General features: G+C 43.5%; 2 protein-coding genes across 6 annotated transcripts; both read left to right on the forward strand.

Annotated features, from left to right (window-relative positions):
- The first annotated feature begins 285 nt into the window (after positions 1-285).
- On the forward strand, positions 286-13,721 carry LOC112231346 (acidic fibroblast growth factor intracellular-binding protein B). 5 transcript variants are annotated; one of them, XM_024398053.2, is made up of 11 exons: positions 293-969; positions 1,511-1,603; positions 1,801-1,999; positions 4,787-4,913; positions 5,277-5,377; positions 5,635-5,768; positions 7,533-7,641; positions 7,774-7,837; positions 8,202-8,288; positions 13,027-13,124; positions 13,208-13,721. In XM_024398053.2, exons 1-11 carry the CDS (start codon positions 798-800, stop codon positions 13,275-13,277), a joined length of 1,254 nt encoding a protein of 417 aa, XP_024253821.1. In that variant the 5' UTR covers positions 293-797; the 3' UTR covers positions 13,278-13,721. The 5 variants fall into 5 exon arrangements, with proteins under 5 accessions (XP_024253822.1, XP_024253821.1, XP_024253823.1 ...); XM_024398057.2 differs by having other exon boundaries at positions 294-969; positions 1,491-1,603; XM_024398054.2 differs by lacking the exon at positions 8,202-8,288 and having other exon boundaries at positions 286-969.
- Positions 13,722-14,925: 1,204 nt separating this feature from the next.
- Positions 14,926-22,029, forward strand: LOC112231349 (EGF-containing fibulin-like extracellular matrix protein 2). Its single transcript, XM_024398061.2, has 11 exons — positions 14,926-15,238; positions 16,992-17,257; positions 17,500-17,548; positions 17,811-18,023; positions 18,958-19,080; positions 19,219-19,335; positions 19,529-19,648; positions 19,804-19,923; positions 20,060-20,198; positions 20,345-20,540; positions 21,104-22,029. Exons 2-11 carry the CDS (start codon positions 17,153-17,155, stop codon positions 21,263-21,265), a joined length of 1,344 nt encoding a protein of 447 aa, XP_024253829.1. The 5' UTR covers positions 14,926-15,238; positions 16,992-17,152; the 3' UTR covers positions 21,266-22,029.
- Positions 22,030-25,453: the final 3,424 nt, after the last annotated feature.

Below are 25,453 nucleotides of genomic sequence, written 5' to 3' on the forward strand. Positions count from 1 at the left end.
TACTCATTCACCATTATTAGGTATTGGGGCCCGGTCTGAGGGCCCCTTTATTTATAGGTTTCTTGCCCACTATATACCTGTTTTTATTGCTGGCATGGCCCCATGGCTTGGGCCTTGAACTTGTCTTTGTACTCATCACCACAATTGGGTGTTGGGGTCATATCCAAAGGCCCCTTTGTTTATACATTTCTTGCCCGCTATATATACATATTAGTAGCTATATTATGTTGTGGCCCTCTGTTAAGAAATATATCTGTACTCAGAGAGTGTTTAGTTTAGGCAAATATAATGGAACAACTATAAAAATTGGCATAGACCGCCTTCTTAGCCCACTACCTTTTCTCCCATGCAGCAGACACTCCCACCTTGAACTGTTAACATAGGAACGTTGCTGATTTCAGCACCATGGACAGCCCCAGCATTTTGCTAATTTCAAAACCATGGAACGTTCCATAAATGTGTCCATTTCAGGACAATGGGCAGTGCCCGTCATATTGCGTGCGATAAAGACTTCCCTTCAAATAACTCGTCCAGTCATATTTAGCTAGAAAACGGTACAAACCCATCCCCGGAAAAAACTATTTCTCCACAGCAGTAGATGGCAGTAAAGTGCCTTGTATCCAATGTGCTATTCTCTAGAGATATCCAGCAAAGAGAAACAAAGTTGCGCTTTCTGTTGTGGATTTTGAGAGGAGCCACAATTTACTTGTCAGCGACACCATCTGTCGTTTCGCTTTTATTTTACAATAAGGATAGCGTTTTTAAGCAGTGTTTACTGTTCTTTTGAATGCAGGTCTATGCAAATTCGATACGCTGTTTTTACTCCAATTCTTTGCAGAACCCAACGTTTTAACTGCGCAATAAATAATACGCGTTTGCAGATGCTGTTTACCCAAACGGTGCCTGGTGCAATATATTTGCTGGCTACGGTTTCCCCTCGACTTGACAGATACATAACACTAGTTAAAGGTAAAGTATAATTATTTGTTATTCTTAAAATGGCTATGTTACATAATGGCACAATATAGTGACCCGGTGTGACTACCCTTTTAAATGGGTCATCGATCCTTGACTGTTAATGCCAGCTTCACCTAGAAACATGACCCTCAGTGGATCAACTTTGCAGTATATCAATAGTGAGGCATAATGTGAGTGTGTGTGTATATATATTTTTAATTTATTTTTATTTATTGTCACATACACCGGATAAGTGCGGTAAAATGTGTTGTTTTCCAGGGTCAGCCATAGTTGTACGGCACCCCTGGAGCAAATTAGGGTTAAGTGCCTTGCTCAAGGGCACATTGACAGATTTTTCACTTTGTCGGCTCGGGTATTCAAACCAGCGACTTTTCGGTTACTGGCCCAACGCTCTAACCGCTAGGTTACCCGCTGCTCTGTAGATATAAAAGGCTACCAAGAATATTCTGATTGTGTGTAGACTACTCTTTTTAACTACTCGGCATAGTCATTCTTAAATTAACTCTCTGCAGTCTTTTTGGTTCCTCATTAGCCTACAAGATGTCTATGGAACTGGATGTGTTTGTGGGGAACACAACTATCATGGATATGGAAGTCTATCAGCTTTGGTTGGACGGTCTCACCGGTTTGTCTCTATCCTATTTTGTTGAGACTTTGGAATGACATGGCTGTGGTGACACTGCACTGTGTGACAGGAATGTATTGATTTCAGGAATGTATTGAAATCACAGATGCCTACACAATAGAATGGCAATTACCAGACCGTGAGATCATTTACATCCTATTGTCTCTCTCCCATCTCTGCCTTGCTCTCCCTCACAGTGAGTGATGCAGTAAAGGTGCGGATGGATGAGGGGGCATTATTGGAGTGTGAGGCGAATCCAGAGGTGCTGACCAGCGATACCATGGACCAGTTTAGAACCTTCCAGATGTGTGAGCGTCTTTTACACTCCCCCACCAAACTGGGCAGTCAGCTGCTGTATCAGATCCCGGCCCAGAACCAGATAATTCTCATTGAAAGGTGTGTGTTCAATTCCATAAATTGTTATTGTTCCCAAAGCCAAGGGCAATTTGTGTGGAAACTTAGAAATAGACACAGGGCCAGTAGTGGTTGGTGCCATTCAAGATTAGGGAGGATTATTTGTTTTAATGAGCATGTCCATATTTGTATTACAGTATATGACTGTCATTTATATTCCATTCACCCAGCTCAATGAAAGTAACATTGATAGGTTCAGGCTACTGATACAAACATTTTCCCTATACCCATCATGAGGTTGCTACAACCTAGCCTACAAATGACATATAGGTGCACAGGTCGAGAGACACATAGAATAAGCAAGGTGACAGACATAGACTCATTCAATACTGATTCTAGCTGATCTGGGGTGTAATCATTCATCCAAACAGTTATTAGACAAATTCAGGTAGTTTCCTTCCATTTAAGACACGTTTTACAACATAATCGGCAGAATGAATACACCCCTGATCACACACAGTTCACTTTCAAAGCAGCCACATACAGCATCATCACTTTGCTCATTGTATAATTCCTTCTCGCATCTATGTACTCTCCTCTCACCTTTTCCCTTAGTTTGTGGACTTTAGGGCACAACACAACAGCTGTCTGTGACCAGGTGCAAAAAACTCTCCAAGCCAAGCCTTCATACCATGTCCGCTAAAAGCTAAACAGTCTACATCGTTGTCAATACATTAACGTTATAGTCAAAAAACTAGAACTAACACATTAGTTAATCCACAATCCAATCCATGTATACAATCACGCAGTACAGTGTAATGTTACAGCTAGCAGTTTAGTAGTTACACTGGCGGGCCCCGTTGGCAATAAATTAATAAAATCGAAAGCATACCTTGATTGGAAGAGTTGTCGTGTTGGATAGCCTAAGCCAGCTAGCTAACATAAATAGCATTCCTCTCTGTTTGAGTCAGGTTGTTGAGTAGGCTAAATTAGCCGCATTAGCTAAGGAAGTGAAAGGTAAATGAAGAAGAAAAAAACACTTTGAAATATAGCTACAGTATATCTCTCCCTCTCTCTCTTTATTTCTTTCTCTCTCTCCTGCTTATCCTTCATTGTTTGTTTAAGAAATTAATTTGTTCAAAACTGTTCAGCTATTGTATTTTTCTCATTGAGTCAACTACTCACCACATTTTATGCACTGCAGTGCTAGCTAGCTGTAGCTTATGCTTTCAGTACTAGATTCATTACTCTGATCCTTTGATTGGATGGACATGTCAGTTCATGCTGCAAGAGCTCTGATAGGTTTGAGGACATCCTCTGGATGTCAGGTGTATAAAATCGAGCACACAGCCATGCAATCTACATAGACAAACATTGACAGTAGAATGTCCCGTAATGAAGAGTTCAGTGTCTTTCAGCGTGGCACCGTCATAGTACACCACCGTTTCAACAAATCAGTTCATCAAATGTCTGTCCTGCTAGAGCTGCCCCGTCAGCTGAAAGTGCTGTTATTGTGAAGTGTAAATGTGGAGGAGCAACAACGGTTCAGCCGCGAAGTGGTAGGCCACACAAGCTCACAGAACGGGACCGCCGAGTGCTGAAGCGCGTAAAAATCATCTGTCCTCGGTTGCAACACTCACTACCGAGTTCCAAACTGCCTCTGGAAGCAACATCAGCACAATAACTGTTCATCAGGCACTTCATGAAATGGGTTTCCATGGCCAAGCAACTGCACACAAGCCTAAGATTACCATGCACAATGCACAATGCCAAGCGTTGGCTGGAGTGGTGTAAAGCTCGCCCGCCATTGGACTGTGGAGCAGTGGAAACGTGTACTCTGGAGTGATGAATCACGCTTCACCATCTGGCAGTCTGACGGACGAATCTGGGTTCGGTGGATGCCAGGAGAATGCATAGTACCAACTGTAAAGTTTGGTGGATGAGGAATAATGGTCTGGGGCTGTTTTTCATAGTTCGGGCTAGGCCCCTTAGTTCCAGTGAAGGGAAATCTTAACGCTACAGCATACAATGACATTCTAGATGATTTTGTACTTCCAACCCTGTGCTTCTAACAGTTTGGGGAAGGCCCTTTCCTGTTTCATCATGACAATTCCCCTGTGCACAAACTAAGGTCCACACAGAAATGGTTTGTTGAGATCAGTGTGGAAGAACTTGACTGTCCTGCACAGAGTCCTGACCTCAATCCCATCAAGCACCTTTGGGATGAATTGGAACACCGACTGCAAGCCAGGCCTAATCGCCCAACATCAGTGTCCAACCTCACTAATGCTCTTGATGCTGAATGGAAGCAAGTCCCCCAGAAATGTACCAACATCTAGTGGAAAGCCTTCCCAGAAGAGTGGAGGCTGTTATCACAGCAAAGGGGGAGAAACTCCATATTAATGCCCATGATTTTGGATGTTGTTCAATGAGCAGGTGTCCACATACTTTTGGTCATGTAGTGTAACTACTGAGCACCATAAGCCTCCTAGGGTTTGTATTGAAGTCAACTAGCTGTCCTCCATCTACACTATGGTGCTACCCCAGAGAGTGCTGTTTAGGCTACTTAAGACCTTCATTGCAAAATAGTGTGTGTTTTAATCAGTTATTTGATGAGGTGTGAATATATTTAGTTTAGTTTTATCCAAAAAGGATAACTTTTGTGTTTCTCTATTTTTATGAAATTCCCTTAGTAGGATGATCCTCCCCTTCTTTCTCTGAGGAACCTCCACTGCTCAGGACCATATGCAAATCCAAATAGTGTGTGTGTGTGCGTATTAGCCCTTCCTCCCCATGTTTTAGAGCTAACCAGTGTGTTATTTTCTGCAGGTACTATGAATTTGACAGTGTGTTTGCCAGAGAGGTGCTGGGGAAAAAGCTCTCCAAAGGGACCAAAAAGGACTTGGATGACATCAGCTGTAAAACAGGGATCACACTGAAGAGCTGCAGGAGACAGGTGAGACTAACACAAACACCACACTCATTGAGAAGGGGCTACATTAATATAGCGTGACTCCTGACTGTATTAACACACAACTCCCAGCTTGAGAAGAACCTGTCACTCAAGAGCAGCTTAAATGCAAAAGGACAGGCCAGGACCTTACCTGGACAGCACTGCTCTGTAATTGAATTATCTGTCCAGTTTAAGCACTGTCATGCAGAGGGTTTTGCCTGCCAACCGTGGGGCTTTTATAGTGAGGTCATGATCAGAAATACAATATATAGAGCATACCAACACGAAGCACATCTCTGTCTCTGTCTGTCTGTATGTCTGTCTGTCTGTCTGTCCCTTTGTCCGTCTTACTGTCTTTCTCTCCAGTTTGACAATTTCAAGCGGGTGTTCAAAGTGGTGGAGGAGCTCAAGGGCCCACTAGTGGAGAACATACAGCGTCACTTCTTGCTCTCCGACACACTGGCAAGGTGGATACAAGAACAGAGTGGGAGGAATAAGGAAGGAGAAACGGAAATAGTGTAGCGAAATAAATCTGTCAACCATAACTCTAGTAATATTTATATATTCACAGGGAATAGCATACATGCGTCTTTGTTTGTAGACATGGACTTAATGGTTTATAGAATGATGGATGAAAAAAGGATAATTGCCTGTGATAGTTTCCTTGGGTTCAGGCCCTCCAACCTACAGTGCCTCCCTCTCACTTTTTTCTCTATCCCTGCAGGGACTATGCTGCCATTGTGTTTTTTGCAAACAGCCGCTTTGAGACAGGAAAGAGGAAGCTACAGTACCTCTCATTCCAAGACTTTGCCTTCTGTGCAGGCCAGCTCATCAGTTACTGGACAATAGGAGCAATGGGTAAGATGCATCACTTTGACCAGTCACTGATGGCACAATGCAGCTAAATGTCGAACACAATGTAAAGGAGTCAGTCCCGGGGGAAAAAAATCATAACGTAGAAATAATTATTTGAACCCAAAGCTCTTGTCAAAAACAGTTTTATTTGGCCCGTGGAAGTAGTTAAGTTATGACAGGGGTCTACAACAGATCGATTGCGAGCTACCAGTAGCTTATGAGTAGCTCGCCAAACAATTCTGTGTTCCACGGCAAACTGTCATAACGTATCGGACACCGCAAGCTTCCAGCTTCTATCTAACATAGAACCCCTGGTTAGCCACTATTGGCTTAAAAAGCCAAACTTAACACAATATCTGCGAATTCCATCAATATTGCCCCTTTAGGTCTGTGTGGTGCCGGCATTTGTCTATCACTCCTTTTGTAGCCAGTAGTGATGGCTCGTTCGCGAACAGCTTTTTTGAACAGCTGTTTTTGGTGAACGCCAGAAGCCGAATCACTTATGTGAAAAATAAGTTAATATGGCTCCCTGATTTGCATACTTTTACTATTTGAGCTCCAGACATCGATTATCTGCAGATAAATTCTAAAAACGTTCTCTGAAGATGGTAAATCCTCAGTGCAATAACAATATAGTGAGGAGAGAGCCTCATTGTGGTTCACGCTATTTTTTTCAGTGCGTAAAATGTTATCTTACTTTTTTTTTTGCAGGCCATCTAATAATTAGGTCAGGTAAACATTTATTTGAACTCACATTTCACAATATGACATAATACTAGGCAACGTTTTATGCTTCAAATTAGAGATTAAAGCCGTTTGGGAGCCAAAATAATGGCTATTTTAAGTGAACGAAGCCAAACGATCCGGCTCACAGAAAAGACTCGAAATGCCCATCCATAGTAGCCAGTTGACGTGATAACCATCTTGTGGTTTGACAGAAATACTTGACACAAAACCTTCTGAAATAAATGTTAACTGCGAAATAGGCTTACCTAGCAGAGGTATGTCATGAGTACTGTATATTATTTGCAAACTTTGCCATGAAATGAGCTGCAGTAGTGCAGAACCATCGCTAGACCGGCACATTAGACTGCACACTAGATGTGCAATTAAATTAAAGGGCCAGATGCGCATTTAAAGGGGAATTAGACTCACAAATCTAAATATGTTAGTTTTTTTCAAGACCCCCACAAAATGGTATTATGTTGTGATTTAAGCATTGACATCAACGCAGAACATCCAATGTCGTTGTTTCTCTATGAACAATTGTAATGTTGAGAGTGAAAACCCCCAAAAATACACAACTGAATTTGGGGTGAAAAAAGGAGATTTTATAGGGACCCCCTTAGTTTTTTGTTAACCACTATTTGACCAGGTATTCTGACAGAGAACATACTGCACTACTTTATCTTGTACAATTCGCTCCCGAGCGACACAGCAGTCTAAGGCACTGCATCTCAGTGCAAGAGGTGCCACTACAGTCCCTGGTTCAAATCCTAGTTAACTTGCCTAGTTAAATAAAGGTTAAATAAAAAATAAAAAATAAAAAAATAAAATAAGGACCCCAGAAAGAGTTGCAGGGGAAATGAGGAAATTATAATGTTTTTAAGTTAGAGAGAAATGAGTAGCTCACATAATTTTTTTTATTTTAAGTAGTTCTCATGCTAAAAAAAAGGTTGGAGACCCCTGCTTTATGAGGTATCAACACTGGACATACTTGGCTTTCTAGCACCATATCCCATTCATTTTCCCCCTCTCTCTTCACAGATAGCATGATGGAGGATATGGATGTTGACCTGGAGAAAGAGTTTCTGAATGAACTGAAAGATCTCAAGGTTTTGGTTAATGACAAAGACATGATGGACCAACATAAAATGTAGGATGGGTGTAACCACGTGTATGAAAATGCTTGTGTGGGTTAATGTTGAGTTCTAAAAACAATTCAGCCGTTGTTGTTGTTGCTGGTCCCCCTCTTGACTCCTTTTCTCTCCTCTCCTCGCTCTCTTAGCCTGGTGTGTGCTGCTCTGCGGGGAAAGATCAAAGTCTACAAGTTGATGGAGGTTAACTTCAAAGTGAGCAACTAACTGATAATTGCTATTAATAATGTGTATAGAGACTAAGAAATGCACATAGAGTTGGAGTGGGTTTTAACCAGAGGTGAGGTACAATATTGCCAATGCATGAAAAATAGTTCATTTCAATTCAAAGTATCTAAATTATGATGAATTAATAAGTTAAAGTAAAATATATCAAAGCTATTTGAAACTAGTGTAATAGGTATCAAATAGTCTAATATTTCAGACTTTGGTTCCTATTCAGATTGAAATGAACATCCCACATCCCTCCCCCCACTGAAACAAGACAAAATGGAAGGAATTTGTTAGGTTGTAAGAATGTATTTTTACTCTTTTCCTATCTCACTCTCTCTGAACACAGAATCTTTCTAGAGCCCTGATAAACCTTGCATCTAAACTTACACATACCAAAGATGTCAGAGATTTATTCATCGACCTTGTGGAGAAGGTACACCCCTAATAGCCAATCAACGTGTTATGACATACAGTACCAGTCAAAAGTTTGGACACAACTACTCATTCAAGGGTTTTCCTTTATTTTTACTATTTTCTACATTGTAGAATAATAGTGAATACATCAAAACACTGAAATAACACATATGGAATCATGTAGTAACCAAAAGTGTTAAACAAATCAAAATAAATGTTACATTTGAGATTATTCAAAGTAGCCACCCTTTGCCTGTCACGATCGTCATAATGATTGGACCAAGGCGCAGCGTGCGAAGAGTTCCACATATTTTATCCTCTATCGTCGAGCAATCCCGTATCTGGGAGCGTAATCATAGCCTCAAGCTCATTACCATAACGCAACGTTTCCTATTCATGAAAATCGCAAATGAAATAAATATATTCAAACACAAGCTTAGCCTTTTGTTAACAACACTGTCATCTCAGATTTTCAAAATATGCTTTTCAACCAAAGCTACACAAGCATTTGTGTAAGAGTATTGATAGCCTAGCATAGCATTAAGCCTAACATTCAGCAGGCAACATTTTCACAAAAACAAGAAAAGCATTAAAATAAAATAATTTACCTTTTGAAGAACTTCGGATGTTTTCAATGATGAGACTCTTAGTTAGATAGCAAATGTTCATTTTTTCCAAAAATATTATTTGTGTAGACGAAATAGCTCCATTTTGTTCATCACGTTTGGCTAAGAAAAAGACCGGAAAATGCAGTCACTTAAAACGCTGAACTTTTTTCCAAATTAGCTCCAAAATATCAACAGAAACATGGCAAACGTTGTTTAGAATCAATCCTCAAGGTGTTTTTCACATATCTATTTGATAATCTATCAGTGGTGGCAGTTGGCTTCTTATCAGAAGCAAACTGAAAAATACTGCAGCTGGAGATTATGCAATAATTGTGACGGAGGACACCAAGCGACCACCTGGTAGATGTAGTCTCTTATGGTCAATCTTCCAATGATATGCCTACAAATATGTCACAATGCTGCAGACACCTTGGGGAAAACGTAAGCTGACTCCTAGCTCCTTCACAGCCATATAAGGAGTCATTGGCATGAGGCGATTTTTAAAAAATGCGGCACTTCCCGATTGGATTTTTCTGTAACATCAATTCTGTGGCACTCACAGACAATATCTTTGCAGTTTTGGAAACGTCAGAGTGTTTTCTTTCCAAAGCTGTCAATTATATGCATAGTCAAGCATCTTTTCGTGACAAAATATCTTGTTTAAAACGGGAACGTTTTTCATCCAAAAATTTAAATAGCCAAGAAGTTAATTAGAAACTCACCAAAAAGCACAAAAACGAAACGTGAAGCTACTGGTGTGCACACAGGCAACTATCTGTAGACAAGATCCCACAAACTAAAAGTGGAAAAAAGGCTGCCTAAGTATGATCCCCAATCAGAGACCACGATAGACAGCTGCCTCTTACTAGGAACCATACCCGGCCAACAAAGAAATAGAAAAACCAGAATGCACATGGAAATAATAAACTAGAACACCCCCCCCAGACACGCCCTGACCTACTCCACCATAGCAAATAAAGGCGTTTTATGGTCAGGAGGTGACAGTACTACCCCCAAAGGTGCGGACTCGGCCTCAAAACCTGAAACCAAAAGGGAGGGTTAGGGGTGTCTATTGTCTGTGCCGGCTCCGGTGCGGGGCGAAGTACCCACTCCGCTCAGAGATACGACGTCTTCCTCCATGGCGGCTCTGGTGCGGGGATCGTCGCCGGAGGCACCGGACCGTGTTTCGGCACCGGACCGTGTTTCGGCACCGGACCGTGTTTCGTCACCGGGGGCACCGGACCGTGTTTCGTCGCCGGGGGCACCGGACCGTGTTTCGTCGCCGGGGGCACCGGACCGCGTTACGTCGTAAGAGGCTCGGGACCATAGATCGTCGCAGGAGGCTCTGGACTGAGAACCCCTGCTGAAAGCTCCAGACCACCGACCATCGCTGGAGGTTCCGGACCGTCGCTGGAGGTTCCGGACCGTCGCTGGAGGTTCAGGACCGTCGCTGGAGGTTCCGGACCGTCGGCTGTCGCCGGAAGCTCTGGACTGTGAAGGTGCACTGGAGACACAGTACGTATGGCCGGCATAGGATATACTGGGCCATGGAGGCGCACTGGAGGTCTGGAGTGTAGAGCTGGCACAACGCGTCCTGGCTGGATGCTCACTTTTGCCCGGAAAGTGCGGGGCGCTGGCACAGAACGCACTGGGCTGTGAAGGCTCACTGGCGATACAGTGTGTCGATCTGCAAAACATGGTGCCTGACTAGTCCCACTCTCCTCACCGCGACTGTCTTGCTCCAGACACCAAAACATCCACTCTACCTCATCACTCCCATCAACTATCTCACAATACTCCTTGCTCAGTCTATCCCAATATTCCTCTTCGCTCTCAGACTCGCCCCTTAGCTTCGCCAACCAACCCATGTGCTCTCTCCCCCAAAAAATTTTGGGTCTGCCTCTCGGGATTCCGTCGTGGTCGTGAACTTCGGAGTCGCCGTTGCTCCTCCTTCGCTGCCTCTGCCTCCTTCCATGGCAGGGTCTTGTCCCCTGCCATAACGTCCTCCCATGTCCATGATGTCCTCCACTCACTTTTCTCCCGGGCCCAGGATCCCTGCTCCTCCTGACTACTCCTGACCATGCTGCTTGGTCCTTTGGTGGTGGGATCTTCTGTCACGATCGTCGTAATGAGCGGACCAAGGTGCAGCGTGGTAGGCGTACATTTTCCTTTATTAAATGAACACCGAACAAAATACCAAACGAAACGTAAAGCTACAGGTGTGCACACAGGCAACTATCTGTAGACAAGATTTCACAAAGCACAATGGCTGCCTAAATATGATCCCCAATCAGAGACAACGATAAACCGCTGTCTCTGATTGGGAACCATACCAGCGCGATGGAAAAAGGACATCCCTGCCGGCCAAACCTTCCCCTACACTGGACGATGCTGGGCCAATTGTGCGCCGCTCCATGGATCTACCGGTCGCGGCCGGCTACGACAGAGCCTGGACTCGAACCAGGATCTCTTGTGGCACAGCTAGCAACTGTGATGCAGTTCTTTAGACCACTGCGCCACTTGGGAGGCCCCTACAGTCTTGAAGGAGTTCCCACATATGCTGAGCACTTGTTGGCTGCTTTTCCTTCACTCTACTGTCCAACTAATCCCAAACCATCTCAATTGGGTTGAGGTTGGGTGATTGTGGATGCCAGGTCATCTGATGCAGCACTCCATCACTTTCCTTGGTCAAATAGGAGAGTGTTTTGGATCATTGTATTGTTGAAAAAGAAATGATAGTCCCACTAAGTGCAAACCAGATGGGATGGTGTATTGCTGCAGAATGCTGTGGTAACCATGCTAGTTAAGTATGCATTGAATTCTAAATAAATCACTGAGTGTCACCAGCAAAGCACTCACACACCATTAAACCTCCTCCTCCATGCTTCCCTGAGGGAACCACACATGCAGAGATCATCCGTTCACCTACTCTGCGTCTCACAAAGACACGGTGGTTGGAACCAAAAATCTCAAATTTAAGACAGATTTCCACCAGTCTAATGTCCATTGACTGTGTTTCTTGGCCCAAGCAAGTCTCTTCTTCTTATTGGTGTCCTTTAGTAGTGGTTTATTTGCAGAAATTCAACCATGAAGGCCTGATTGATTCATGCAGTCTCCTCTGAACTGTTGATGTTGAGATGTGTCTGTTACTTGAACTCTGTGAAGAATTTATTTGGGCTGCAATCTGAGGTGCAGTTAACTCTAATGAACTTATCCTCTGCAGCAAAGGTAACTCTGGGTCTTCCTTTCCTGTGGTGGTCCTCATGAGAGCCAGTTTCATCATAGCGCTTGATGGTTTTTGCGACTGCACTTGAAGTAACTTCCAAAGCTCTTGAAATGTTCCGTATTGACTGACCTTCATGTCTTAAAGTAATGACAGACTGTCATTTCTCTTTGCTTATTTGAGCTGTTCTTGACATAATATGGACTTTGTCTTTTACCAAATAGGGCTATCTTCTGTATACCACCCCTACCTTGTCTGACACAACTGATTGGCTCAAACGCATTAAGAAGGAAAGAAATTCCACAAATTAACTTTTAAGAAGGCACACCTGTTAATTGAAATGCATTCCAGGTGGCTACCCCATGAAGCTGGTTGAGAGATGCCAAGTGTTCAAAGCTGTCATCATGGCAAAGGGTGGCTACTTCGAAGAATCTCAAATATAAAATATATTTTGATTTGTTTAACACTTTTTTTGGTTACTATATGATTCTATATGTGTTATTTCATAGTTTTGATGTCTTCACTATTATTATACAATGTAGAAAATAGTTTAAAAAAATAAAGAAAAACCCTTGAATGAGTAGATGTGTCCAAGCTTTTGACTGGTACCGTATGTGACAATTCCTCTTTTAAGATGTTTCTAAATCTTGTTTGTTGTGAATCCCGCTGTTTGGCATTATAGATTGTAGAAACAAATTAGACATACTTCATAGCCATCTTTACGATCATATCTGTCAATGTATTGATGTAGTTTTATTGGTTAAATCTTGTTGGTATAGTATTCAGTTTGACCTTTCTGTGGAATAGATTCTGTGTCTACTGCCCTGATACTGACTATCATCCTATGACTAAGTTGATTTTCCCCTGTCCTGTTAAGATTGAGAAATCTCTGCTAACAGCCTTATGTCCTCCTCTTCTTCTCCTAGTTCATAGAGCCATGTCGATATGATAGATGGACAGTGGCAGAGATCACACTCTTCCTCACTCACTACACCAATGCCGCTCATTGTCTTGGCACGTTCAGGTTAGTGTGTGTGTGTGTGTGTGTGTGTGTGTGTTTATACAGTCATTAATGTTGTCGTAATACTCCATCTCTTCTCTCTTCAGGCACCAGATGATTTGGGACAGATACATGGGCGTCATCAAAAGCTGTATCCTCCAAATGTACCATGAATAGGTAGATCCCTGGTTTGGACCTCCTCTCCTGATTGAGCTGTATCACAGGAGGCTCCTGAGGGGAGGATGGCTCATAATAATGGCTGGAATGGAGTGAATGGAATGGTATCAAACACGTGGAAACCATTTATTTGATGTGTTCAATACCAATCCATTTATTCCGTTCCAGCCATTACTAATAGCCTATCCTCCCTAATTAAGGTTCCACCGGCCGCCTGTGATCTGTATTGATCTTACTGTGAATTCGTCTTCCCTCTGGCATTTTTTCGTAACTACCTCAGCCCAGTGCAGTCCACTTCTCCACCTCTCCCTGATCAAAGTGAACTATCTGTCTCCATCTATCTCTTCAGTCAGTCCCCCTGTAAATATACTGAATGAACGGAATACTTTTCTGATATGTAAATTGTGACTTAAATGAAGTAAACATATTTGTTTTAGAAAGATGTTTCAACTGTTTGGTTTATGTTTGTGAAAATGTGAGGGTGTGTGTCTTAGTCCATGTGTGTGTGTTTTAAGGAGGTGGGTTAGCAGCAGGGGGCTACAGTTGGTCAGGGTTGTCTCGGCGGGGGATTCGGGTCTGAACTGAGACTTTACTGCCCTATAAAACCCCTTCACTCGGACAGCTGTCCTGCCCCGTTCCTGCCAAATGGTCATAGAAATTTCCTTGACAAAGTGTCCCCATTTTCCTAATGATAACTTGGACTTAAGGAATGGAATCACAGTTTCTTTTCCAATGCATAAAGGCATTTGCACTCTGGTGCAATACAGGGATTTCTCATGTTGAACATGAGCACACTCGTGTGTATGCTGTAGAAACAGTGGCCTGCTGTCTTTAACTGTTAAACCTTGTTTCTTTGTGTCTACTCATTAACTTGTCTCCACATTCCTCTGGGCCCCCCTTCTTCCCAGACAGTAAATATCCAACTGTGTCAGAAGGAGATTAAGAGGGAGCAGGGGAGGGCAGGGATGGATGGCACTCCGAGGTAGAGAGGGAGCAGGGGAGGGCAGGGATGGATGGCACTCCGAGGTAGAGAGGGAGCAGGGGAGGGCAGGGATGGATGGCACTCCGAGGTAGAGAGGGAGCAGGGGAGGGCAGGGATGGATGGCACTCCGAGGTAGAGAGGGAGCAGGGGAGGGCAGGGATGGATGGCACTCCGAGGTAGAGAGGGAGCAGGGGAGGGCAGGGATGGATGGCACTCCGAGGTAGAGAGGGAGCGGAGGAAGAGTGATAAGTTAAGGACTGGGTTTGTTTGAATCCAGGTATGTCCTTTCCTCTAGAGTGCAGGGTTGGTTTTTTTATGCCACTATTGTCCCTGCATGGTTGATTAATGGATGTTGAATTTGGGCTGCAGACCAGGAATTTGAATCCCAGATAGAGAGAGGAATAGACAGAGGACATGGCAAAACAAGAGGCTGAAGGAGGATAATGCTCAGGGCTGTGCAGCAAGGATGTGGCTCAGGGGGTAAGAATGGGCTGTCCTTCCCCCTTTCCTTTCTCTTGCTCAGCCCCTTTTTTTTCCTCCCCAAACACTTTGTTTCACAAACACACTTTCACACTGCTTCACATACACATTTTAACACTGCTTCACATACACATTTTAACACTGCTTCACATACACATTTTAACACTGCTTCACATACACATTTTAACACTGCTTCACATACACATTTTAACACTGCTTCACATACACATTTTAACACTGCTTCACATACACATTTTAACACTGCCGCAATCCACTGCTCTACTTGTAGGACAGACACCTAAAAGACAGGACCTGTAAATCACTAAGAAAAAAAGAGGAGAGAGAGAAAGTGAGGAAGAGACAGCCCACGAAGCTGTACTATAGCCCTGCATCTTGACAAAGATTTTCTGTTAGCATAAACTGTGAAAGAGTGTCAAGGACTTACAACATTGTACAAGTGAACAGAACTGTGGACTGTGGACTAGAGGAAGACTGATCAGTGAGTAATATTAGATTTTTAAAATGTTATTGTATTAATGAATGAAGAATGTAAAAACAAATATGCAATACATTCCATAGAAAGACAGTACTGTAGGTTGTAACGTCATTCTTCCTTCATTCTTCCCTTTGAACCTGCTGTAGTACAAATATAGGATCTTAATTTGAGCCGGTTTGATACAGCAGGAAAATAATCATGCAGCAACAGGAAATGTACATTTATTGTGTGAATTATAATTAATGGACACTTTTGCAAGGATTGATACATTTTTTTGTAAATCAAGTCTGACATTTCGAAGTGGAAATTACAATCTTCAGAAGCCTATTTAAACCTCATACACTACAAGTTAAACATGTTCTGCATTGCAGGAAAGTTGTCCTCAACAGGGTGATCAAAGAAATATCCTATGTTGTTTTCTGCCATTTTATTTTTGGCTTTGAGGATAAAATGTACTGTGTAGTTCTGCAGTGCAAGTTTTATTGAAATGATTGATCAATTGCTAAATATAAGCTATTCTTAAAACCTGTTACTGCAGTGGGCTAAATCAGGATCACACAGAGGGATTCTTGGTAGTCTTAAAACAAATCTACTTTGAAACAAAAGTGTACACCTCACACACATGGTTATGGGCTTACAAAAAATAAGATACCAGTACCATGTTGAAATGTATAACATTTTGAGTTTGCATGCCAATATTAGACTTTATATACATCACAGAAGACTGAAATATAACAAAACTGTTCGACATAGAAACAGCAGATTTTTGACAGTTAAAAAAAAAGAGATTCTTTATGAAATGACATATTAACAACGTTCCATCCACGAGGACACTAGGTGGCGCTTTTGCTCATTGACTACAGGAAAGGGATCTGTCAACCAATTTAAACCCTCCTGAAACAGAAGGCTCATCTGTTAATCTTGTCACCTGCCAGGCTTTAGGGCCAAGAATGGCCACAACAAACAGGTGTACATTTCCACATTTGATTTTGGGATGGATATTAATATTAAACTCAAGTCTGTTTTACATTATTGCACAATAATAAAACCTCTGGTTAAATGTATCATGGACTAATAAAAGCTTATGCACCGCTGTGAGCTGAATCCATTTTTGCATAGCTTCATGTAGTGTCTGTATACCTGCACCTGTACCCTCCCAGGCCATTGAGGTCATATCTCTGGCACCATTAGTCTCTAAGGTAGTGTGGAATTTAGGAAAGGAGTTCACAGCCCTCTTGGAGCCAGCCTAATTGCTTTAATCTCTCAGAGTGGTGATGTGGTTATTTGCCAATATCAGCATGTGTCTGACTGGATATGGTGGTTCAGTCTCATTTATACTGAAGTGAAAACAGAGGACTTCATGGTATGTGGCAAGTTATACCGAAATACCGATTCAAACCATTATAATTGTGTGACACATTTTCTTCGAAATGCTTGTTTGACCAGAAGCACACATTGTTCTACTTGTGCAGTACATGACTCAAGCATGAGACCATGGGGCAGTCTACTCTGTCTTCCAGTGTGACCGTTGGTGTCGCAGGATAAAAAGCATGGGCCTAAACTTAGCTATTTGACATAATGCTGTCGTGTTCAGGTCACCACATGGGAGAAACTGAACATGGAAAACAACCCATCCACAGTCTGAACTGGGATACATGCACACATGATATACAAATACTAAGTATCACTGTTTGTGCCATTGTCAAACTTAATCTCTCTCTCGCTTTTCTCTCTCGCTCTCTTGTCTTTCTCACAGATTCTGGAACATCACTTTGCTTCCTCTCCCTGTGTTGTTGGTCTTTGCCCGTACATTTATGTACTACTGACTCAGGTGTATGTGTGTCATTGTGATCGATTGACTCCACAGCATTTGTTTGTCTGTCTGCTACCTGCTCTCTTGTTTGTGTGTGTGTGTTTATGTGTAGTATGCGGAGCACATTTGTGTTGTTATGCGTGTGTGTGAGTTTGTCCCTCTTCCACCATACAAAGTCTCAATCGCCTCCTGAAGGTGACAGCCTCACGGTAAGGATGAGTCAGTCTTCACTTCTCCTCTTCCTGCTTATTACTTTTCCATTGCTCAGTTTTTCATTCTGTCTCTTCTAAAAGCCCCTTTATGCCTCTCTCCCAGCAACATTTACACCTCTCGATAACAATGCTCATTCCCCATGTACCTGTGTCAGTCCCTCTTCTAATATTGTAAATGTGCATGCATGCTCTGGCACTTTAGTGCATACAGTCAACACTGCAACCTCTCTCTCTCTCAGGAGTGCACAGATGGTTATGAGTGGGATGTTGGGAGTCAGCATTGTAAAGGTGGGTGGATTCATTTGGTTGTAATGTTAGAGAGAGTGATGTGTGAGAAAGTTATGTCACTGTGCTTATGATCTGATGGTGTCACAGCCAAAATATCAGGGTAAATAAGTTTCCTTTGTCAGTTCTATTCGTCACCAACCCTCATTTGAGGTTTTTTTTGCTCCTCACATGTTTGCACTTTCACACATTCCTCCACATCTCTTGCTCTCTCCATCTCCTTAATTTGCCTTTCACTCATTTTCTCTCTTACCTCATCTCTCAGATATCAATGAGTGTCAGACCACTGTGGAGGCCTGCCAGGGGGAGATGAAGTGTTTTAACCACTATGGTGGTTACCTGTGTCTCCCACACTCTGCCTCTGTCATCACCGCCCCTGAACCATCCAGGCAGTCAGTGGCCATCCTGCCGGTGGAGTCCAACGAGGCCTTCAGCCCCTGTCCTGTAGGCTATGATGCCCAGGGGGAGGGCTGTGTAGGTAAGGCCCAAGGAGAGGGCTGTGTAGGTAAGGCCCTGGGGGAAGGCTGTGTATGTAAAGCCAAGGGGGAAGGCTGTGTAGGTGAGGCCAAATGGGAGGGCTGTGTAGGTGAGGCCCTGGGAAAAGGCTGTGTAGGTGAGGCCCTGGGGGAAGGCTGTGTAGGTATGGCCCAAGGGAAGGGCTGTGTAGGTAAGGCCCTGGGGGAGGGCTGTGTATGTAAAGCCAAGGGGGAAGGCTGTGTAGGTGAGGCCAAATGGGAGGGCTGTGTAGGTGAGGCCCTGGGGAAAGGCTGTGTAGGTGAGGCCCTAGGTATGGGGGAAGGCTGTGTAGGTAAGGCCAAGGGGAGGGCTGTGTAGGTAAAGCCAAGGGGGAAGGCTGTGTAGGTGAGGCCAAATGGGAGGGCTGTGTAGGTGAGGCCCTGGGGAAGGCTGTAGGTGAGGCCCTGAGGCCAGGGGAAGGCTGTGTAGGTATGGCCAAATGGGAAGGGCTGTGTAGGTGAGGCCCCTGTGTAGGTGAGGGGAGGGCTGTGTTGGTGATGGCCAAATGGGAGGGCTGTGTAGGTAAGGCCCAGGGGGAAGGCTGTGTAGGTGATGGCCAAGGGGAGGGCTGTGTAGGTAAGGCCCAGGGGGAGGGCTGTGTAGGTAAAGCCAAGGGTGAGGGCTGTGTGGGCGAGGCCAGGGGGAGGGATGTTTGGGTGAGTCACAAGCCTGGACAGAGACTGGGAAGGCTGGCCATAAGTGTTGAGTGGGAGAAGGGACAGTGTGAGTGTGTATGTGTTGGTTTGTTTTATGGAGCACTGTGAGTAAGAGCAGGGATCAGGGTGGAATGATTCACTATGAACACTTCGCCTGCCCTCTTTGTTCTACTGAGTCAAAGGTTACACTGTGTGTGTGTGTGTGTGTGTGTGTGTGTGTGTGTGTGTGTGTGTTTTCAGACATGGACGAGTGTGTACTCGATCTTCATGACTGCCAGCCCAGCCAGCAGTGCGTTAACACTGTGGGTACCTACAGCTGCCAGTGTCCAGATGGATACAGTAAAATTGGTATTGAGTGTGTGGGTGAGACAGCATTATCTACCTCACGTTTCACTTTCTTTATTCCTCTGAGGCTTTTTACTTTGTTTGTTTTCCATCCTCTCCTCTTCTCCTCACGCAACCTCAGAATCTTTCATCCTCTCTTTCATCCTCTCCTTGCAGATATTGATGAGTGTAGATACAGGTACTGTCAGCATCACTGTGTAAACATACCTGGCTCTTTCTCCTGTGAGTGTGAGCCTGGGTTTCAGTTGGCTGGAAACAACCGTTCATGTGTGGGTAAGTCCCTTTACATGAGTAAAGCTGGCAGAAACTCAGCTGAAATCCAAACTTCAAACACTAAACTAGAATTCATTACCTCACAATATATCTGATGATGGTTACTGTTTGTTCTTCTTCTCTGCCTGCTGGTCTCTCCCTCACCCTACTACAACATAACCCTAACCCTACAACATCCAATATCCAACTCAAGATGTGAATGAGTGTGAGATGGGCGTCCCCTGTCAGCAGAAATGTTACAACACATATGGCACCTTTCTTTGTCGCTGTGAACCGGGCTACAAACTGGGACCAGACGGACACTCATGCAATGGTAAAGGGCCTGATTTTCTCCTTGGCTATTTTCTGTCTGTCAGTCTATATTGCTGTAGGGTTTCCAACATAAAAACAAAGAATGCTGAAGGTTATTAAAATCCAGCCCTTCAGTTACATCTGTGCCTTTCCCTGACTATCTTTCTCTCTGTGCAGATGTAGACGAGTGCAGCTACTCCAGTTACATGTGCCAGTTTCAGTGTGTTAACGATCCAGGGAGGTTCTCCTGTATCTGTCCAGAGGGGTACCAGCTACAGGGCACCAGACTCTGCCAAGGTAAACATCGTTAGAATATGCTATTTATAACTGACAAATGTGAGAAGTTATGATATCTCTTTCTCCATGTTCTTCTTTCTCTCCTCTGCCCTCCATCTCTCCCCATCTCCCTCTCTCATTCTCTCCCCCTCTCCAGATGTGAATGAGTGTGAAACAGACATAGACCAGTGTGGAGAGGGCCAGACCTGTATTAACATACATGGGGGTTATCAGTGCACCGATTCCAACCGCTGTCGAGAGCCCTATGTGCTGACAAGAACCCTATTGTCTGACAAGTGAGTAGCATCCTCCTCCACACGTTCAGACTCACTAACATAACCTCACTATCACACAACCTCATATAGTCTAAAAATCCCTCCAAGAAATGACATTTGGACAGCACTAGACAGGTTATTTAACCCCCTCTTCCCTGTCTTTCTAGCCGCTGTGTTTGCCCGGTCATCAAGCCTGAGTGTCGTGACCTCCCCTTCTCCATCGTCCACCGTTACATGAGCATCACCTCAGAGCGCTCTGTCCCCTCAGACATCTTCCAGATCCAGGCCACCCGCGTCTACCCTGGAGTCTACAACACCTTCCGCATCCGCTCTGGGGACCACAATGGGGAATTCTACATACGGGTGAGTGGGTGGGAGATACAGGCAGCTCTAGGAGTATCAACTATTTTCTCTCCACTACATGTGTTAACTGTATACCAGTTTCATTCACTACACTACACTCTTATCCACATAGGAGAACTCTTTGAAGAACCCTTTTGCTTCCAGGTAGAACCCTTTTGGGTTCCAGGTAATACCCTTTCCACAGAGGGTTCTACATGGAACTCAAAGGGGTTCTACCTGGAGCCAAAAAGGGTTCTCCTATGGTGACAGTCAAAGAACCCTTTCGAAACCCTTTTTTCTAAGAGTGAGGAAACACCAACTACTGAATATCCCTGTGTGTTGTAATACTTGGAGTTAAAGGCTACAGTGTTGACTTATGAGTCAGGGTTGGATGCATGTCAAGAAGAAAACAGAATGTCTAGATGTCTGCATATTACACAAAAATACTTACCAAGACCGAACATCTAATACTGCCTCCTGCAGTAGTAGGGGAACAAAAACGACTGGTTTTGAAGACAGAATACTGAGTTAAAATGATGATTCAGTCCTGCACATTCACACGACCTCCCTCTATCTTTTCACAGCAAATGAACAACTTCAGTGCTGTGCTGGTCCTGGACCGTGCTGTGACCGGTCCAATAGAGTACACCCTGGACCTGGAGATGGTGTCTGTCAACCCCCTCATCAGCTACCAGACCAGCTCTGCCCTACGACTGTCTGTCTTTGTGGGACCTTACACCTTCTGAGGAGAGAGATGGAGTAAAGAGAGAGAGCAAGAACAGAAATAGAGAGTGGGAGGGAAATGAAAAGAGGAAAACTGTTAAGGGCATGAGACAGAAACATTTCTCAGACTTATTTCTGCTATACTACTATGTATCTTTAAAACAACTGCCTGGGGAAAAGCTAGTTGTGAAAGCATTCTTCCATAATTCTGTGAGTCACCAGACACACATCCTCATGCACATGCACACACACCAGTGGTGGCTGGTGTCACTTTAAATGGGAGGACAGGCTCATTATAATGGCTGGAATTGAATAAATGGAACTGAGTCAAACTTGATTTTGATACTGTTCCATTTATTCCATTCCAGACATTATTCCCTCCCTTTACCAGACTCCTCTGACACACACACAAGGACACACGCATGGCACACTGGGACAGTGTGCATATGGCTGGCACACGGGTATATCGCAATAGTTTAAGACAGTTCAATCAGTAATATTCCCAGACAGTTATATTAACAGATTAACCTATCACCTTGTGTTCACTATAGTTGGTATCTAGCCTCTTCACCATAATTTCAATAGTCTGTTGCTGCACAGAAGACTAGCTAAATTATATAGAGGGACATTGTTACCGAGGAAATTGATAAAAACATCCATTCAAGGCTACCATTTCAACCCATGTTATACTGTTCTCTTTCTCTCCGTCAAGGATGTCGTTTTTTCTTTTTTTTTACAACTTACGGTTGTTTTGACATGTTACTAAAATTAAAATAATTGAAACCAACATTTGGATGAATGATGTTCCTTCTGGTGGCCTTACCTCCTATTCTGCATAATTAAGGCCCATTAATGGGTTCTTTGCTGACCTTTTTTCAAACTCTTTCTTTCACTCTGTCAAGTTTGCTTTTCAGTACAGACAGATAAATGCATTTACACTACAGTGAATGAAAAGCCATAGAGCACTATTACAATACAAGGGACACTTTCTATATACTACCACATTGGAGTATATTTATATCTGCAGTTACTATAGATTAATATCTTAATGTAAATTGCCAAATTACTGTAACTTCGGGTTTAAATGTCTTTTAAATGTATAGCCTACAGCGTACCAACTTAAAAGTTGGTAAATTGGTTGAGTCAATAAAGGGCCCTATTCAATCCACATCACGGAAGTTCAGCTTTACAGCCTGAATTTAAAGGCAATGTTCCCACTTTAGAGGTGACTGCATTCATGGTGAAATTCTGCATATGTCGGCTCAATAGGAAATGACCTTTACATCTCTATCTGGTAACTGTAACACTTCAGTGATACAGACTGAATAGAGCCCTCGGTCTCCTTGTCATTTAAACATACTTTATCAACGTGTTCCATTAATGTGGCTAGTTGGTAGAATTTGCATGAGGTCATCAACATGCACAGTCATTTCGTCTAATTTGAACCCAGATGTCAACCAAAAATCAACAATAGGGTTCAAATCAACAATGCAGTCACATATCAACCAAACTTGAATGTTTTTTTCTGTAGCTGTGCAAGAGTTCACAGTCATCGAGAAAGTGGTTGACACATGAATGCTCCACTGAGAAATGGATGTTATTCTCCCTTCAACATATTCATGTTCAAATGATTTACATTACTTGAATGCTCCACTGTAGAATTATCCCTTACCTAAGACATAATTCACAGTTATCTGTTACTTAAATCATTATTTTGAGAAATTGATGTTATTCTCGCTTCATCATGTTCTTTTTCACACAAACAAGTTTTTCTCAGCTTTGCCACACACACACATAGTGTGGACTGAAGTATCAGTACCTCAATGTCTCCACATAGTGTGGACTGAAGTATCAGTACCTCAATGTCTCCACATAGTGTGGACTGAAGTATCAGTACCTCAATGTCTCCACATAGTGTGGACTGAAGTATCAGTACCTCAATGTCTCCACATAGTGTGGACTGGAGTATCAGTACCTCAATGTCTCCACATAGTGTGGACTGAAGTATCAGTACCTCAATGTCTCCACATAGTGTGGACTGAAGTATCAGTACCTCAATGTCTCCACATAGTGTCTCCACATAGTGTGACTGGTATCAGTACCTCAGTAGTATCAGTACCTCAATGTCTCCACATAGTGTGGACTGAAGTATCAGTACCTCAATGTCTCCACATAGTGTGGACTGAAGTATCAGTACCTCAATGTCTCCACATAGTGTGGACTGGAGTATCAGTACCTCAATGTCTCCACATAGTGTGGACTGAAGTATCAGTACCTCAATGTCTCCACATAGTGTGGACTGAAGTATCAGTACCTCAATGTCTCCACATAGTGTGGACTGGAGTATCAGTACCTCAATGTCTCCACATAGTGTGGACTGAAGTATCAGTACCTCAATGTCTCCACATAGTGTGGACTGAAGTATCAGTACCTCAATGTCTCCACATAGTGTGGACTGAAGTATCAGTACCTCAATGTCTCCACATAGTGGCAGAAACAACGGAAGCCTGAATCTGATTCACTTGAGTAAAAAACAAGAATATTACAGAATACATTATTTACTCATACCTTACATTAGAATGGGCAGTGAAGAGTGTGTGTTTGCATGTGAGATCATGTGTGAGTATGTTTTGGTCTGTTTGTACCAGAGTGTTGGGCTTTCCTCTGTGACATCTTCAGTGTGAGAGCTAAGAGGCAGGAAGTCCAGGCACAGATGTTATGTAGGTGGGCAGGGGAAGAAGCAGATGGGTGTTGGTGGTAGGTAGTACAGGGGGTAATGTTATGGGTGGTGTATTGTACAGGGGGTACTGTTGTGGGTGGTGTATAGTACAGGGGTAATGTTATGGGTGGTAAGTAGTACAGGGGGTAATGTTATGGGTGGTGAGTAATGTTATATGTGGTGAGTAGTACAGGGGTAATGTTATGGGTGGTGGGTAGTACAGGGGTAATGTTGTGGGTAGTACAGGGGGTAATATTATGGGTGGTGGTGGGTAGTACAGGGGGTAATGTTGTGGGTGGTGTATAGTACAGGGGTAATGTTGTGGGTAGTACAGGGGTAATATTATGGGTGGTGGTGGGTAGTACAGGGGGTAATGTTATGGGTGGTGGTGGGTAGTACAGGGCGTAATATTATGGGTGGTGGTGGATAGTACAGGGGTAATGTTATGGCTGGTGGTGGATAGTACAGGGGTAATGCTATGGGTGGTGTATAGTACAGGGGTAATGTTGTGGGTGGTAAGTAGTACAGGGGGTAATGTTGTGGGTAGTGTATAGTACAGGGGTACTGTTGTGGGTGGTGTATAGTACAGGGGTAATGTTATGGGTGGTAAGTAGTACAGGGGTAATGTTATGGGTGGCGAGTAATGTTATATGTGGTGAGTAGTACAGGGGTAATGTTATGGGTGGTGGGTAGTACAGGGGTAATGTTGTGGGTAGTACAGGGGTAATATTATGGGTGGTGGTGGGTAGTACAGGGGTAATGTTGTGGGTAGTACAGGGGTAATATTATGGGTGGTGGTGGGTAGTACAGGGGGTAATGTTATGGGTGGTGGTGGGTAGTACAGGGGTAATATTATGGGTGGTGGTGGATAGTACAGGGGGTAATGTTATGGCTGGTGGTGGATAGTACAGGGGTAATGTTATGGGTGGTGTATAGTACAGGGGGTAATGTTGTGGGTGGTAAGTAGTACAGGGGTAATGTTGTGGGTAGTACAGGGGTAATATTATGCGTGGTGGTGGGTAGTACAGGGGTAATGTTGTGGGTGGTGGGTAGTACAGGGGTAATGTTATGGGTTGTGGGTAGTACAGGGGTAATGTTGTGGGTAGTACAGGGGTAATATTATGGGTGGTGGTGGGTAGTGCAGGGGGTAATTTTTAATTTTAATTTTACCTTTATTTTACTAGGCAAGTCAGTTAAGAATAAATTCTTATTTTCAATGACGGCCTAGGTACAGTGGGTTAACTGCCTGTTCAGGAGCAGAACAACAGATTTGTACCTTGTCAGCTCGGGGATTCGTTTAATGTTATGGGTGGTGAGTAATGTTATATGTGGTGAGTAGTACAGGGGGTAATGTTATGGGTGGTAGGTAGTACAGGGGGTAATTTTATGGGTGGTGGGTAGTACAGGGGTAATGTTATGGGTGGTGGGTAGTACAGGGGTAATGTTATGGGTGGAGGTTAGTCCAGGGGATAATGCTATGGGTGGTGGGTAG

This window comes from Oncorhynchus tshawytscha, linkage group LG33 (genome assembly GCF_018296145.1).
Source record: "Oncorhynchus tshawytscha isolate Ot180627B linkage group LG33, Otsh_v2.0, whole genome shotgun sequence".
In the NCBI taxonomy this organism is placed as follows: Eukaryota; Metazoa; Chordata; class Actinopteri; order Salmoniformes; family Salmonidae; genus Oncorhynchus; species Oncorhynchus tshawytscha.